Source organism: Prunus mume, mitochondrion (assembly GCF_029339155.1).
Source record: "Prunus mume mitochondrion, complete genome".
NCBI classification, from domain to species: domain Eukaryota; kingdom Viridiplantae; phylum Streptophyta; class Magnoliopsida; order Rosales; family Rosaceae; genus Prunus; species Prunus mume.
This window is the reverse complement of record NC_065232.1, coordinates 475,001-493,599: the sequence shown is the minus strand read 5'-3', so window position 1 is coordinate 493,599 and position 18,599 is coordinate 475,001. Positions and strand designations below refer to the sequence as shown.

General features: G+C 44.9%; 1 protein-coding gene across 1 annotated transcript; it reads right to left on the bottom strand.

Annotated features, from left to right (window-relative positions):
• Nucleotides 1-16,626: 16,626 nt before the first annotated feature.
• On the bottom strand, nt 16,627-17,808 carry cob (cytochrome b). The gene has a single exon. It carries the CDS (start codon nt 17,806-17,808, stop codon nt 16,627-16,629), a length of 1,182 nt encoding a protein of 393 aa, YP_010438365.1.
• Nucleotides 17,809-18,599: the final 791 nt, after the last annotated feature.

Sequence of the window (18,599 nt, the reverse complement as noted above, 5' to 3'; positions counted from 1 at the left end):
GTACGAGAAACCATTCTTGCGAAGGACCAAGGAAATGAGCAAGCAGCGATGGATTAAACTCGAAAACTATATGAACTTAATGCAATGCTTGACGCGGAGGAGTCTCTTATGAGACGGAAATCTCGGGTCCTGTGGTTGAAAAATGGAGATAGAAAGACAAGAACTATATGAGCTGCCTTATCCGATCTTTTGAGGGCTTTCCTATGAATTTCCTAGTTCCATTGGATTAGTTTTAGTTGAAGGACAAAGAAATGAAGTATATCGCTGCTTCGGCAAAACTGCTGGGGGAGTACCTGATAATGCCAATCGTAAGAAAAAAGGTAGTTCTCCTCCGGACCCTCGCTTTTCGGCTGAGTGGGGTAAGCCGCGTTCGTCTATCGAGCTACTCCGCTTCGCTACGTTCCTTTGCGCCCGTTTCACCATTTATACAGACTAAGACGGGCTTCTCGCCCCACCTCCTTTCGGAAGAACTAACCGCGAGACTTTCAAAATTTTATTTAGCGGGAGCCTTGCTTTCATAATTGGATTCATCGGCTCTGTCACGACTTATCCACGAAATTCCAACACCGGTACCAAAAAAAAAAAAGAAACCGTTGAAGTCTTTAGTAGATCTGGTTCGGTGGAGGGACTAGAAAAGAAAGAATCGGGCGGCGCCCTCTTTACTTTTTGATCCGAAACGGTGGCTGCTCGTCCAGATGCTAGATATCTACGCGGCGCAAACTAAGTTGATAGGGCCAAAGTAGTCTACTTGCTTACCATGCCTGAGGGAGGGCCTCCGTCGAATCATAAAATATCGTCAGAGGATAGACCAGAAAGAAGGTGTCAAAGGGCTTGGCGAAACGCCCCGAGGGAGTTTACCTGCTCCACCTAAATGTATCAAACAGCAGCAGCGTACAACAGAAAGAGCTAATCCGCAGTTCGTCGATATGTCCCTTACTCTTTACTAAACCTAGGCCCACACCTTTGCTCATTCAAAAAGGAAGATGCGCTCGGGGGAAAACAAAACCAGAATAAAGATAAAGAAAGATCTTGAGACCGCCGCGGTGCGTACATCGTAGATTAGGAGGAATAACCATCAGAAAAAGACTCACCTCCAACTGAAGCGGACAAAGAAGAAAGGAACTCCGTTTTAGCTTCACCCCAATCGAAGGCCCGTATAGACGCTCCGACAACTCAACTACTACTGCGGGTCAACCCCCGTCCCCTCTCCTTTCAGTCGGCGGGTAACCTCCTCCTTCTTTTGCTTTGTGATTGGATGAACCGGCTTTGAATGAATCTGCTTTGGAACCAGCCTTGTATTAGTCTTAGTATTTTCCATTTTTATTTAAGAATAGGCGGTCAAGTACCATTCCTATTTGTCCACGAAGCGAAGCCAACAGAGATAATATCTCATTCCGGTTTAATCTCTTAGTAAGGAACCGCCGATTGATGGTTTGAACGGAGTAGCCCGACCAAAAGAATTGGAGTGTCTGGGCGAGGAACGGAGCTCTTTTCGTTGCTTCCACTGCCGCTTTCTCCGGATCTTCCTATCCATAGAGAGAGCGGGCAACCTAATCGGGTTTAAATCAAGAAGAGCGGGTGTTCGGCATTCCAACTCTGGCATGATCAAGGCCCCAGCAGCTCGGATAGGAGTTCAAATTCTTATGTTTTCGTATGTAAAAAAATTCCTACTAATTAACTAGATATGGTTCAAAATGCTACCAGACACATGCCAATATCAAACTTCCTCCGCCTGGACTGATCTTTATTAAATCCCCTGAGCAATGCGCAGAATTTGCTATATTGAAAGCGGCTTTCATAAGTAAGCAAGTACTGTTGACGAGGCAAGGTCTTTGTGAGACCTAACCGTGGCAGTTCGAATAAGAGTTACCGACCGGCGAGCACACCGAGCTTCAATTCGAGATGGAACAACGCGCGAAACTCCTGATTTCCATGACCTGTGGATGACATAGCTTAGCTTGAGGATGCCGCTGCTCTTTCCCACCAAGGGATGTGACTTGAAATTTCTCGAATGCACTGGTGCTAGGTCGCCAGGATAAACAAAAACTATACTTCCACTTCTCACAGATTCTGTAGTGACGGAATGGCTCTTGTATTTATCTAGCTATTTAATTATTTCTGGTGAACCCTAGTCAATTCCATCATACCGGAAGAAGCCAAAGGCAAAGAAGTCTAGAAACTTCTCCGACGACATCATATGTTAAAGAGAGTCTCGTCGTGTTCAGGCGGCTAAGCTTACCAGCAATAGAACTACTTAAAGTAGGCTGTTCGCTCTCTGCCGGTCGGTTTGATCCCAATGAGGGAGCTCAAAGCAACCAGAGTTTCTGCCTCAACTAAACCTGTTCCTATCTTTCCTTTCGAAGCGGTATATGCGGGACTTTTAAGATCTAGCTCTTTTCCGGGCAAATGATTCAAATGAGAGCTGTGGAACACATGCATAATTGGATTAGCTTACTATTGATGATAGGGCCCAAGGAACAGAGGCACCAGACTTAGTAAAGTAAAGGGGGTTTATCTCTCTAAAACAGAAACAGAATAGGAGACTCAGATCTAGGCCCTTCGGGCAGGCGATCCCAACATATGACAGCCCGGGGCAGCAGCCGAGGTTAGGGCTCTTGCCATTGGATTTAACGATAACTCTCGGCGCAACGTTAAATTAGGGTCTAAAATAGGCTGTTTTGGGACGGGCAGCAAGCAGTAGATATGTGTTTACGATACCGAGGTCAATGCATGAAAAACACTTGCTGGTTCATCCAATCGCAAGACGAAAGAAGAGGTATAGTTTTCCAACCGGAAGAAGAATTCGTGCAGAGGCAGCTAAAGAGCTCTAAAGCATTGGCTTGCCCCTCATGGATACGGTAGCTCTCTAGAGAGCTTCTATGCCTTTCAGTTTCAAACTAAACAGAGGAGGAAACTCAAATTGGAAGAGGAGTGGAAGTAGCTCAACTGGCAAGGAAGAGGAGTGGAAGTAGCTCAACTGGCAAGGAAGAGGAGTGGAAGTAGCTCAACTGGCAAGGAAGAGGAGGCAGCCAAAGGCCATTAAACCTCGAGAATTGGTTAGACCAGACAGGAATAGAAAAGAAATTCGTTGGTTGTTACAATCTACGTTTGGGGGATGTCTTGGCTTTGTGATTGACAGATATAGATTCATCTCCACCCTTCGCGGGGCTCCCCTTTTTGTAAGAATTTGTGCATGAGCGACTTAGTGGTTAGCCGAGCTAGTTACTCACTCCATGGCATGATGGGAAAAGCCCCCTTCTGATGGTTGAGCGGGTAAAGCCCTTATGAAAAGAGTGAACCGGGCGTAGCGTAGAGGCTGCCAAGAGAGCTTTAAACCTCTATCTTACACCTGGCAGGAGATGTAAATACTTACTTTCGGGTTATTGGCCTCTGGAACAAAAATCATAGGATGCTAGCTAGATTGATTGGTAGATTAGAGGTCTTCCGTCTAGCCTTTTGCTCCTTATCTCAGACAGAGCACAACGGGTAAGGAAAGTGCTGTTATGTTAGGCCGGAGTGTCTTTTTCTTCAGGGAGAGGCTCGTCGAGCAGCATTTGGTGATTTCATTATCCGAGAGTGGGACGAAGTCTTTCTTTTCCTTTTAAATTCTTAAAAAAAAATCCGCATTCAGTCTCTCAACTGAGATCTACGACATTTCCTCTAACCTTTGGTAATGTAAGCTAATCCAATAATGGAACTACGGAATCTGTAGCATGTTTACCCAACCTCTGCCCTTTAGATAATGCATCCGATGGAAGAAGGCTAGCTTTCGTTAGGGAATTTCTCATCACAGAAGGAACGAAGTAGCTTGATCGAAGATAAGAGAGAGGAGAAAGCCATACGGGATGATATTCTAGTACTTTATAGCACAGTTTACCTGTCATTGATAGGGCCCTGGTATTATGGTTGAGCAAGTAAACAACTACCTTGATTTCAAAGCGCAACCGCTGTTCAAAGAATATCAATGCGGCGGGAGTATAACTATGGCATTAATAATTAGAATTCGGAAACCTTTGTCAGTCAAGTCCAAGTCTGCCTCTCTCGAAAAAAGCTTAGCCATCGTAGAGCGGTCGACCTAAACGAGAATGGATACGGCATGAGAGACGATACGGACGAGTCATAAGCGCGGTCGGGGGTCCCATCCCTTTTGCAGGGAATGGTTTTTTCCGGTTGTTTGTTCCTTGGTCGAAACATCGGGTACCGACTCATTGAAACAGCAAAACTTTTCTGTAGGATATATGTGGTTGCACCGGAACTACTCTACTTTTTGGAGGGGCTCATCAAGCGCTTTCTCCAACTTGCTCGCGGGTTGGCCCAATTTATTCTTATCTATATTCCTCAACTGGTACTTGATCGTCATTATGTGAGAATCCCCTTTCTTTTGAAACGGCTTAAGAGCGCCTCGCCATTAAAGATACCGAACCAAGTCTCTACTAAAGTGAAATCGGCTCTGCTCATCCCAAATAGATATGATATCTTCCAGATTTAGGAATATAAATGAAGCCCTTTTTTATTCCAGAATAGAATACGAGCGAGAGTCCAGTTACTCTGTTTCATCGAAAACAGAACGTAATAATCTTATAGAATATCTGGAGTCGTATAAGTTAAGATTCATTCAATGAGCATCCTTTATTTCATAGAAATTGGGGCAATAGAATAAAAAACCAACCGATCCAACTTTCAGGCATCAAGATACGTTTCGGGCGTGGATGAAACTCATAAGAGATTCCCAACATATCAAAAGATTTCCGTTCTTGAAAATCTTCACTTTTCAAAATCCAGAAAACAGATGGGATTCTAGGATTTGATTCCTCCCTTTGGCAAAGACTTATTTGCATACCTATTCCGGTTGATCCACACCATACTGTATTCTCGTAAGATGATACACACTAGCTAACAATCCGCCTGGTGCTACATCATAGGCATACATGGAATAACTTTTGATTCCTATCCTGGATTTGGAATCATCGTAAGGAGAGGGCTGGGGGCTATGTTGGGACGAGATTGAACGTATCAATATACATTTCCTTTCCGTCAACTAAAGTCTGTTCCTTTCCCCCGTAAAAATGAAATGGCAATAACTCATCTCGGGCAAGAACCCTTAAAGGCAATAACTCGTTTCGTCGATCAAGAAATTCAACACTGGGGTGCAGCGCAGGGCTTCCACTCAAAGAGGAAGCCCCGGTCAACTAAGAGTGAACAATTAGAATTGACTAAAGAAGATAGAGGTAGCTTGCTTACTTAGTGCTTGCGCTAAGGAAGAAAGAAATATTGTATCACTTCTTTTCTATACTGATTGTGAAATTTCGTTGCTGTGTCAGAAGAAGGATAGCTATACTGATTCGGTATACTCTAAAGACACCCTCGGTACCACTATTGAAAATCTCACTTAAATTAAATCTCAGTGAATTTCCATTTACTGATCCTATCTTTCACAGAATCGACCCCCCGCTTTTTCTGTACATGAATATGTGGAGCTCAGCATGTCTGGAAGCACGGGAGAACGTTCTTTTGCTGATATTATTACCTGTATTCGATACTGGGTCATTCATAGCAAACCTATACCTTCCCTATTTACTTTACTCGACGAATTAAGGGGTTTGGTTATTCGTCAGCACGGGTTTAGCTTCCTCTTCCTCTTGGATTGCGTCAACCGCTCAAGTGAAGCGGGAGGATTTCCGAAAGGCTCCGATCCAGTTAAAATCCGTTTAAGCTAAAAGCACCGGTTTTCTCCCGGCCAGTCAACAGCCAGTCCACAAGAGAACCCCGAAACGGGAGCAAACCCCCCTTCTACCTTTCTTTCTTTCAGAACCTTTCTCGCCTGCCGTTAAATGAAAGTTTATTTGAGTTCCCAATGGCTGGTGAAAGTGAAATAGGAGACCTCAAGCTGCCATACTTGACTAGAACCGAAGGAAGATCTCTCACACCGGCAATGGAAACTAGATGTCAACGAGCGGCACATAATTGAAATTGGACAACCTCACCCCCCAGTGAATGTAGTCGGATGGACAGATCGACTGTCGCATGATCGAGTGTGAGCGCATGATCGACTGTTAAGGTAGGACCTTCAACAAAGAGAGTTGATCAACAAGTTCAGACTATTTTCTGTCAATTCGGCTGTCCTCTCATTTCTATTATAAAATAAAATGTCTTGAATCATTCGATATAAGGGCTTCACTTCAAAGAGGCATAGGAACAATGTCCCGAAACTGAAGATGAGACTGAAAGCTGCCATACGAGATTAGAGAATAGAAAGTAAGGAACTGTTAGAAATGGAATATGGATCTTGCCCATATATATGTACTTTATTTTATCTTCTTTCTTGTCGGATTCTCTGGGGGATAAAGAAAAAGTATATGCCCCGGACTCGCGATTTGGGGATTTCCCTGGCTAGGATGCTAAAGATCGGATGCTGCCTCCTTTAAGGAAGGTGCCTAGCCTTGCTAAAGGACATGCTACCACCCTACCAAAGCCGACAAAGTAAAGCAGGAAAGTCATCAGGTGACGAAGACGGAGGAAAGGCAAAAAAGGTCAATAAAAGCTTCTTATGTGGCATTTGGCATTTGTCCAAAAATCCCATTCTATGTCTATGCCATCTTATTTACTATGGATTCAACCTCTCGATGCTCCCCTTGTCCTTCCGGGATGTCGAAAGCTTCAGTCAACACAGTCCTTAGCCCACATCTATCTAATAAGAGTCCTTACCCCGCATTCATCAATATCAATAAAAGTCGCAGGCGTGAAGGTTTAGTATACTCACTTCTAGTTACCGCACAACGTCCTATCTTCATTCCCTTGGAACTATGTATTGCAGTTGGCAGATCACAGAAGGAAGTCAATAGCATACTAGAGTAGAGGGTAGGGGGGAAGGTACTGATTTAGCAATACAGCTAAACCACTAATTATCTAGGCGCCTATCTCTTTTCTTTTGTTACAGAATTCAAGAGTCAGGCATGAAAGATCAGAGAAAAAGGAATCAGTCTTAGAAGTTCATAGATGGTTAAATGCAGTCCTCGGAGAATAACTAGGAGAGAAAGAACTAAGAAGAAATAACTCTAGCAACAGGGAAAGAGAACTCCTAAGAGTAAGAGCAGCCCTTCGTGTAGGAAGGTGTAGGAGCGAAGCCACTCTTGCCCCTTCTTCCACTAGTCTTAGAGCGGAAAGAGTAACCGAGAAAAGGCATGAAGGGGCTTACTAATAATAAAGAGAAGGCATGAATGAAGGAGCCTAGTCTATTTGAGGCGGGATGCCCAAGAATAGAAGTAGCCATATGCCGAAAATCGTCTTCTGTGATGTCAGGGAGAAATCGTCTGCTCACTTGCGACAAGAGGGCATTCTCTGCCATTGATTCTAGCACAACCGATTCTCTTACTAAAGAGGTTGTAGAATAAGATGTGATGCTACTACTTCTATTGAGACGTGACCACCCAGGAAAGCCAGATCCGGATAAAGGGGGCAATGTCCTGACTTTCGCTTTAGGAAGAAATCCAGACTTTGGAGCTCAGCTTAGGGATCAGAGGCGAACCACCTAGTATGGTACACAATCAGTTCACTAAGACAATCGGAGTGACCGGGCTATGAAGTCCACCCAGCTTTTCGGGTTTACCGAGCAACACTCGTGGAATGGCGATTCGGAGTTAGGTTAACGGGCTTGAAGGCGTGACCCCTTTGATTTTCTTTATTTGGCGGGGTTACCGCGGTTCCTTCGACTTTCGTTTCGGGATTAACGGGACCCTTATATTTACTCAGACTCCGATTGGTAGGCAATCAACAGTCATAACAACGAGATTCCCCACTGACTGCCTCTATCAGATAGTACGCAGGTCTTTTTCCGGAAAGAACTCATTTTCTAATAGAACTGGTTTGCAATAATATGTGCTGCTCCTCCTTCTCTTGAGAGTTCCCTCGGGCAAAGAGCAATCCATCCTTGTACCCATACAAAGACTCACTCTTTAGGGAAAGTTATTTCTTCTTCTTGGCGAAGAGAATCAGTAAGACAATCGGGATAGCGGAATGCCTGTCTATGTCTAAGGGGGTGGAGGATAGGAAAAGACTTTATAATAGATAGATAGATAGACACAAACGAAAGAAAGCCCTGGGTGAAGAGAAGAGTGCCTATGTCCCGTCCCCATTGGGTAGGTAATCAAGAGGTAGAACCAGGAGATGAACCAATGAATTCCTCTATAAGATAGTATGCAGGTCTTTTTAAAGAACTCACCTTTTAGGGTACAAAACCGATTCTCTTAGAAAAGGGGTTCGTGAAGAATTCGTGAATAAGATGTCCTGCGTTCGGACTTAGAGTGACCCCGATAAAGCGGACAACCTGGAGGGAATTCCTCACAAAGAGGAAAGCCTTAGCTTAGCCTTCTAAAGTAGACGATTTTCCACCTAGAATGAATGTGAAAAGAAGATGAAAGAATCGTGTGATACTATAGCTAGCTAGATCCCCAGAGGAATCGCTCGACTTAGCCCTTTGGCGGGCGGGCTTCGAGGACCCTACAACCTAATTCTTTATGCATGGATGCAGGTATTATTATCGCTTAACGCTTGTGCTAAGGAAGAGCCAACTCCTTTCTTTGGGATCAGCGCTTGTGGTACAATCCATTTCTTTTATAGTACACAACCGAGTCTCTTAATAAAGAGAAGTTGGGGACATAGTAAACCTCCTACTATAAGAGCGATTCCCTGGGACCAGGCCCTATTACGTAAGGGGGGAAGGGGAAAGATTGAATCTTGAAAGACTGAGCCCGGCTAGCAAGATCGGGAGGTTTAGTGTCCTCTTAAGAAGGAATACCCAACTTCTGGGGTCAGCTTCGATCACGAGGAGAGAAGAGCGGACCATTTAAAGTCTCAATTCCTATCCGCCCAAGGTATTATTATCGCTTAGCGCTTGTGCTAAGGTGGAGAGTTCGATTTCAAATCCAACGATTTATTGACCTACGAATCTGCTATTACGCAACTCAACCCTTCTCCGCAAACTCTTTCAGTTGTTGGATGCGCAAAACAACCTATTCCCCTTTCCGACGACTCGGTGACCTTTGACACGTTACACCTGGTTGCACGTAATCTTGACTTTCGCCTTTCACTCGTGCAGTTGGCCAATCAAACTAATTACTCTCTAGTGACTTTGAACCTTGAGACCGAGCCCTGCCTCTCACCTTTCGGTTCATTGCAAGGTATTATTATCGCTTAGCGCTTGTGCTAAGGAAGAAGGGGGTAAAACAAACATCTTTTGACATGTCGAATATTCACTAACGAAAGTGGGCTTCTATCATGAGTTTCAGCTCCCTTTTGGGCTGAGGGTTGAATTGCGTGCCTAAGTGGGCTTCCAGTGATTGCTGCAGCTAGCCTTTTATTATATCACGTAGGTGACGAGACAGAGATAAGGTGACCTTTATCTGGCTACCCGAGTCTCCGGTATGGTTCTTCGTCTTCTCCTACTGCTACTACGTCCAATTCAACGAGACGCCGGTTACGATTCGACGAAAAGAGAGCCGGTACAATCGATTAAAGGCATTGGGGGAGCTTGAGCTTCCGGGCGAGGATTCCACGGTAGCAGCTGATTCATCACTTGCGGTAACTGCCTCACTCGACGCATAGGACGTATAGGAATCGGGAATTGGCACCCTCCGAATGAGCCAATACTGGATCATCGGGTAAACCATATCAAACAAATGGTAGCTGTGTGGATGATCGGAGCGGGTCTCTTTATTTGTAGGTTAGCGATCTGCATCAATTGGTTCTAATAAAAGCCAGCGACCGACAAAGAGTGCCTTATTCAGGTACGACCGGTACACGTCTTGTCTGGCAGAGTAGGGTCACCCACCCTCCGAACCATGGCAATCCTGAACTAGCGTTCCCCATGCTCTACAGAGCCCTTCCTTCTGACTGATTCCTTTTCATAACCAGACTACATCAACTACACAGACGAATGCATTAGGAGGAGCAAGAGGCGTATTCTGTTCCGTACAAGTGATCCATAAGTGCATCACCTGAGGTATGGGAGGTCGGGAGCTCTTCTCGTGAGATCGATCCGGAGTAAACAGACTTAAGAAACCAACTAGCCAACTGGCTACGCCAGACCAACGTCAAAAGCAGCCTATGCCCGCTTATCTTTCTTCTTGCTGGTAGCGACCTCTTCTTCGCCGAAGTCTTCTTCCCGTTCTCGACAGCCTATTGATTGGTATGGTAACAAGGTTCACATACTTTTCCTCACATAGTACCATACATCAAGATCTGTCCCGCTGGCATAAAGGCGCGGATCCATCTTTATAGGCTTCTAGAAGTGAAAGAGCTTCCCCAAGCAAGATAGTCTTTCTTATAAAAACAGAAAGCAATCTGCCGTACTCGCCAAATTGATTACAGGCTGCCACTCTCAGTTACCGGCTCTTGAACGAAAACCTGCAAATTCGATAAGATATTCATGAACATGGATACCACCTCCAAGACTTCGTAGCTTCCCTTCCTAGACCCCTGGGAAGCCCTACATTTGCTAGTCAGTTTAAGAATTCCTAGTATTTTAAGTGGAGATCTGGTGCCCCCACACCAAGAGGTCTTTTGCTTTCGGTTTCAGCCTAATAAGAAAAGGGATTGATTGCAAGTCTAGAATCTCCTTTGAAAGTTTTATTATCTGAACTGAAAAACCAAGTCGCGAACGGATTCTAATCCTTGATTTCAACCAGGCGTTGTTTTGTCGATGCGATTGGCGATTGGGGTTTCCCCTTTTCTAGTAGTTCTCGTGTGAAGCGCCCGGGGAGATTCAAAGCAAAGTCAGATGAGAAAACGCCGATTAGGAGATGCACGAATATTTATTCGATGTCTAGTTCCACCTATAAGATTCTTTAATTTGAACCCTATAACGTCATCCCGGAAGAACAGCCTTCGATTTACGGGCTGAAAGCGGACATAGCAACATCCTACCGAAACATCAGACACGCGCCTTCAAGCTGCCGGATTGGCATACCTAATCGAGCATCATCTGCTATTCACCAGCAGAGCTTTGCAGCTTATTCTTCCCTCTCCAGTTGAGGAAGTTTACTAGCTCGACCAAAGGTAGGGAGAGGGAGAGGAAGGGTGCCCCTAGATATCTATTAAAAAAGGGCAGGCTAGGAGGTTCTGTTACTGAACTCGAACCCACTAAGCGGGATCCCTTGCCTGGTCTTACAGCTCAAAAAGGAGGATGAAGAATTGGGAGCCCAGTTCCTCATGCCAATAAGGGGTATTAGACCCTACCCGCAGGGAGTACGCTTGAACGGCACTATACTACCCACTAAGACCCGCTTTCTTGAGAGAGAAGCCTATGTTCTTGAGAGAGAAGCCTATGTTCTTGAGAGAGAAGCCTATGGACCCTTTCTCAATCTCAATAGGAATTGAGGGAGCTCATGGGGACTTCTAGCTACAGGACCAGTTACTAGTCCTCAAGAAAGATCAGATCACGCAGATCTTCCGCTTAAATCCACCTATGGAATATCTTGCGGAAACTACTCTCTTGACACGCATCAAAAAACACGGGGTTTATGGAATTTGTGTAGTCCGGGACAGAGACTAAATATATAGTTTCGTACCTTAGAGTTTCAATATAGGAGTCGGAAGCGAGAGATTAGAGAATAGAAAGTAAGGAACTGTCTGAAAGTTTGTCCCTTCAAAGCCAACTTCGTCTCTGAACTCAAGCCTTCCCTTTGACCCGCGTATCCTATCTGTAACCGAACCTGCGGGAAAGCCTACTGAAGAAGGAAAAGCAACCATATCTCCTTGGCAAACAAGACGGAACCGAAGCTATGTGCATAGTCTTACCCCTGCCCAATCTACTCAAAGGATTAGAGATCATGAACGAGAAAATCTCAATGAAAGACCGGAACTTACCTACGGGCTGACCTACGATCACCTATTCTTTTTTGAGTTTTTTCATGCAATGGGACTTTCGAGCAGAGACCATTGACTGGAGCAGATGAGAAAGCAGAAGAATCCAAGCCGATTTACACCAAGGGGTAAGGGGCAGGAAGGAGCCGCTTAACAAGGCACTTCCATTTCTCGCTCATCCGCTCGCAGCTAAAAAGCTATCCTTTGCTTTGATCCATTACTGGTTCCGCAGGCTCAAGCTTACTTCATTTTCCATCTCTCTATTTTTCTTTCTATTTTCTCGCCCAGCTAACCAGCAAGCTCTAACCCGGCCATCTATCTTTTGATTAACCATCCTCTCCTCTACTTATTCTCCCTTAATCTTCTTCCGAACTCTCTTTCTCTTTCCAGAGATGGAGGATCTGATAAACCAATGAGGGAACGGGGGGAAGAACAACACGGGTTTCACTGACTCACGCCCCCGAAGAAATGCAAACTGCGAGCAACATGCTCTTGCCTCATACATTCTATCCTGAGAATAGTAGCGGGCACTAAAAAGAACCCCCCATAAGTATTTAAATCCCCATTCAGAGACAAAGTTGACTTGGAAGGGACAAAGATACTTACCCCGTTCGATCCGTGCTTTTAACTGTGGCAGCGGGCAAATAGTCCTTACGTGCGGGTACTGGCCCCCTCTGGGGTGCGATATGCTCTATTTTTTTGGCGGGGCGATTCCGTTTAGTAAGATAGATGCGGATAAGGACTCCAACCTTGCTAACAAGTGAGCGAGTAGGTGGAGTTCCCCTTAGCCTCGACCAACATTCCATGCCTGGGGTTCTCCGATCTGCTTTCTTATTCGTCTCTTCGGATGAAACAAGGTTAGCATTTCTGATTGTTCGTTAATAAGAATTACAAGTAAAAGCACCTTAATTGCCCGGCTATGGCTGCTGCGGGGGATACGGGAGTACCCAACCCCGCTTGCTAGACATTTCTTTCGCTATCCTATCTAAAAGGCTGCTCGATCAAGCCGCTAAGAAAAAAAAGAACAGGTCTCTTAGAGCCTTTCTTCTTCGGCTTCGTTTCTTGCTTGAGGTGGGGGACCAAAGTGGCCGTTAGGCATCTCCGTGGAATGGAATCTCGTTCTCTACCCTTCTATTCGTGAGGCGGTGGGGCATAGGCTGAGTTAAACATGACCCATTGAAAGGGAAAAGCCATATCATATGGACAGGAGTGAGCTTCCCCCTGGCCTAACTCTTGCTGATGAACCTTACTCGCTTGCTAACTCCCTTCCCTGTAAGACCTCTGCTTGAGACTATCCTAGGATGAGAGCTGGAAGGGATAGGATTTCTGCCTTCCACGGCTAAGACGGAATTCAATTTCGAGATGCGAAGAATAGCCGTCTTTCGCCTGGGAACGGACATGAAAAAGGAATTTCTAGAATCATATGAATGTGCACCCTATGATTTCGTCAACCCTCTTCCTGATACTAGGGACATTGGCTTCTTTCTTACCTATAATATTACCAACTGCTGTTATTCCGCTAAAGCCAGGAGAGCGTCTAATGAAAGTGGAAAAATCGTCTGGCCCGAAAATCGTCTTCTTTCTGTCCTCCGAAAAAGAAAAAGGAGTTAGAATATTGACATTATCAATTGCCCACGTGAAAGCTTTAAAGCAAGGTTCGCAAGACAGTCAGAATCAGAAAGAGAGGTATGCCTTAAAAGAACCGTTATCCCACAGGGTTTATCCCGCTAAACAGCTCTTAGTCCGCACTTCTATCGTGCATTCTAAGACCATGCCAGCCTAAAAGAAGAAGAGTCACTCACTCCTCCGCCAAGAAGTAAAGCAACCCCTGCTGTTCTCATTGCTGCGTCGAAAGGGGTAGGGAGGGTATCTAGGGCTAAGCCCGGCAAAATGCACATAACATAATCGGATTCTTTTTCTGTATAGTAGGAGAGGTCTATCAATGACTTAAAAACGACGTTGCCTACTCACCACCTTGCTCTTATGAAAGAGGACATTCGTGAACAACCCCTAGATTCGGATTAGTGAAAATCGAAAACGCTAGATTAACGAACAGCGGTTATTAGCCTAAGAGCGCTTACTGTAAGACCGTTTCACAGCAGCGGATGTGGTTATTCCTCGAACAGCGCTTATTGCAAAGAGCCAAAGAGCCTTTTCTTCCTAAGGAGATATTCATTAAACCATTAACAGTCGAACCGACCGGAGAGAGATTGCTTCCATCACAGACCGGAGAAGGTCACTAGCCTCAAAGCCGATAAGACCCTAAGACGCGACAACAACAAAAGGCATTTTCTTTCAAAAAAGCCTAACTTGAAAACTCTTATCTACGCTATTTAGCCCGACTCCTTTCTTTCCCCATGTGGAATCAGTCCCTGCTTTGCTTTGGTTTGGCTCTTTCTGTAACAACCTACCGGGCAAGATAAGGAGGAACGAACGTCAGAAGTCCCACAGCATATTCTGGTCCATCTGCAGCCTATGTCCATCAATCCTCCTCTCTTGCGGGGTAAACGCTTTCTAAAGATGGGCATTCAATCGGAATTGATAGAGTTATAGGAAAAATAAACCTTGCCCTTGGCTTGGGTACTTTAGATAGCTATTCCGAGAAAGACGCTAGGCCCCTCGCCCTATAACGCTTCTCGGCTTTCAAGAAATTCCTACTTATGATTCCGAACTCATATCCGTAGATGCCTTATTCAGTCTTAGAGCTAAGAGTTAAGCGCTTAAATCAATTCAAGCCGTTTGGTTGCTAAATGCAAAAAAAAGAAATTTCCATTTTCCACTTAACATGAGTTAAATACAGTTAGACCTAAACGACATTCATTAGAACATAAAAATTCTCTTTTCTTGTCGTCTGTTTTGCTTCAGTTTTTAAAATAGAAGCTAATCATTTTTGTTGAATTTCTGCACCAGATCCAAGTTATATAAAGTTTGTGTTCAACGCCAAAAACTTTCCATCGGAGGATTACTATGACTATATAATTGTAGGAGGTGGCACTGCCGGTTGTCCGTTGGCCGCCACCTTGTCACAGTCCTATCGAGTTCTTGTGCTTGAACGAGGTGGCGTTCCCTATGGCAACCCCAATTTGATGACCCAAGAAAGATTCTTGGCCACACTCACTGAGGTTGATACATTTGACTCCCATGCCCAAGCCGAGGATGGGGTCCCCAACGCCAGAGGACACATTCTTGGTGGCAACAGTTCCATAAATGCCGGCTTTTACAGCGGAGCAGACCAGCAATTCTATCAGAAATCGGGTGGGACCTGAGAGTTGTGAACGAGCCGTACGAGTGGGTTGAGAAGGCAGTTGTCTTTAGGCCGGAGCTTAGGAACTGGCAATCATTGGTTAGAGCCGATGTTCCTTTCCTTGGCAGTCGAGCTCCTTCGGATCCTTTTATCTTGGGCATCTCACTTGTAATGCAAAGCATTCTTTTCGATCTTGTACCCACGGCACTGAACACCAACCCAATCTCGATGATAAAAGAAAACTACAAGCAACTACATCAATCAACTACAGCTTGAGAGCGGATACAATGCACCACTGATTTTTTATATAGAGTTATTTCTCAAACCTATCTTTACTTGATACTTGATGGCACGCTCGCTCTGTAGGACTCGAATTCAATCACTGAAACCGATTAAACGCATGTTAAGAGCATACTCGCGGATGAGCAGGTCAACATGCCGATCGGTTCTTAGGGGGAGTTCCCTACTCCGCTAACGCTATGATCCGGTCAAGGCGAATGGATGTAGTGAAGTTACCATTTACTACTTAAGATATTGTGTTAGCAAGCAAGACGTGACTTCTCGCTGATGATGTTTAGTCAGGTCTAGTGCTCTCTCTCTATGAAAATAGTCGTCTGTCTCACTTCCCGAAGAGAGGGAAACCACTCCTTCTCCGTTCTTCTGCGATAAGAATGTTCCCAACGACTCGTTTGAGGCTGATATGTATAGCCGTAGTGGTTCTTCCGGGCCGAGGAGGCATTAGCACTGGTGCCTCAGAGAGGTCATCCTTGATTCGGGCTAGCTCTCGTCCTATACAAACTCTTCATCCTCTGTGTTGTCTTGGGCGGAATGGATCATCAGAGGGTGGAAATTTCCTCCAATCGGAATACTTGCTTTTCCATAGGGATTGCATGCCCACTTTAGGGATTAATCACTTCACGGGAGAGAACACGAGGGATGAGCGACGATCGACCTACCTAAGTTTTTACTAGTCATCATCGGCTTACCCGCTTGCTGAAACCTCCCTCCATAGCCGATTGAATGCTTGGATAGCCACTTAACTGTTCACTATACTTCCTGTATCCCCCCCCCTCCCCTCCCTATCTCTCTCGACCCATTCACCGGATTATGTTGGGCTGGAATGCCTTCATTCCCATCCCATCTTTTATGATCTCTGGGCCTTCCCACTATGAGATATTCCCAGTGCAGAAGCATATTCATGCAGAATACTCTTCTACTTCTTTCCCCGGGTAGGAATTCCTAGAGGAGGATATAAGGTCATTTTGTCATCAGTGGAGGAGCATGCGTGATACAGATACTCCTCTATGCGAATGTTCTGGCTTTCAAAAGACGAGTAAGGGACGGGGAGGGGGAAGGGGGAGTTTCGGGAACAAAGCCCCGGATTTAAAAGTGCAGCCCTACCCTATATATAGTATCTTTTCCCTATCTAAGCTATATCAACATAGCCAACTAGAAAACTCATCCGCTTGTCAATTAATTCTTGGTGTAATACTCAAATGATTGGTGTCAGAATTTTTCACTGATCAGGTGTGATCAGTCTCATCCGTGTAAGAATTAGGAATTCCTCTTCCAACCTGTCCCGGAATGGGCGTTATGGCAAAGAATAAGAAGAAAACTAAAGAAGAAATTTGTCCAATAGTAACAAATGGTGCCTCCACAGGTTGACATCCGATCCAACCTAGTAGTAAGCAATCCGCCAAAAGCAACCAAAATATTCCTTGGTGAATAGGGCGAAAACTTGAACTACGCACATACATACTTTTAAAAAAAGGTAAAGCCAACAGACATATAAAAACTGGTGCTATTGCGGCTACACCTCCCGATTTGTCAGGTATACTACGAAGAATGGCATGGATCGGTAGGAAATACCATTCCGGCACAATATGAGGCGGGGTGGGCATCGGATTAGCAGGTATATAATTGTCGGGATGCCCCAAAACATTAGGAGCATAAAAAATCCAAATGGAAGAAAAGATAGCAAAAGCTACCCAACCTACTAGATCCTTTACATAAAAATAAGGGTAAAAAGAAATTTTATCCATCTCTGAATGTACACCCAATGGATTATTTGATCCATATTGATGCAATGCGGCCAGATGAAGAAGACTGGCGCCTACTAAAATAAAGGGGAGTAAATGATGAAGACTAAAAAAACGATTTAAGGTGGCATTGTCCACGGAGAAACCGCCCCAAAGCCAAGTCACTATGGTATCCCCTACTACAGGTATGGCGCTAGCTAAGCTTGTAATTACTGTAGCTCCCCAAAAGCTCATCTGACCCCAAGGTAGTACGTATCCTGTAAAAGCTGTCACAATCATTAATAGGAAGATTACAACTCCGAGACACCGAACAAATTCCCTAGGACTGCTATAACTCGCATGATATAGACCGCGAAAAATATGAAGGTGAACCACAATGAGAAACATACTTGCCCCATTAGCATGCATATAACGGAGCAACCAACCCCCTTCAACATCTCTCATAATGTGTTCTACGCTGTTGAAAGCTAGATCCACATGAGGTGTGTAATGCATAGCTAAAAAAACGCCAGTCACTATCTGAATGACTAAACAAATACCAGCTAACGGACCGAACCCCCACCAATAACTAAGATTGCTCGGGGTTGGATAATCTATCAAATGCTGATTAAGTGTGGAGGATATTGGTTGTTTAAGAAGAGAGAATCGTTGGTTCCTTATAGTCATTTATCTTTCCTATCGTGACAACTCTAGTTCCCCCGCCTTTTTAGCGTTCTGGGGCCCTACTTACTAAAAAAAAATTGTTATATATTTATTTGGAAGATTCTTCTTTCCTCTGCGGTGAAAGAGGGCAAAGGTGTGTGGGAGAAAGAATTCTAAAAGGAGAGAAGATTTCGTCCACCAAGCGGGAGAGAGTGCGACCCCTAAGCAATTGGAGGTTCTCGCCGGGGTCCATATCATCTGAATACTTTTCCTGTTCCATTAGCATAGCTAAATTTTAATAGGATGACTCAGCGTCAGGAAAAGCAAGCCCCCCTTGCCTTGATTGAATTTGGCTTCGCTGCGCCCTGAATCAATCAAAAAGCTTATTGATTTAATCCATCCCATTTCATTTGGGCGAGAGGGAGGCTGTGAGTCACCTGGGGTACGGATTTGTCGGTTGATTGATTCTCGAAATCACCTCTTGAGAAAAAAAAGGGGCCTTCGGGTCCCGACCCACAAATGAATAGGAAGCGGGGCGAGGGTCTTTCATTAAAGGGAGAAAAGAGGGGTGGGGCTTTGTTCTGGGGGGGCCGCCTTGCGCAGCTTTAGAAGGGAGAGAATTTCAGGCGGTTAAAGTCACTCTCTCCAACCTTTTCTATCTATCCGGGCGAGAGAAAGTAAATATGAGATTTGCGTTGGTTTTTCCAACGAAAAAAAGCACTTTTTTGTCTTTATCATTCGGAAGGCTCAGTCCCACACTCTGACTTCAATGATGGGAACAACCTCTGCACCCCGGCGCTCTAATGAACAACAGT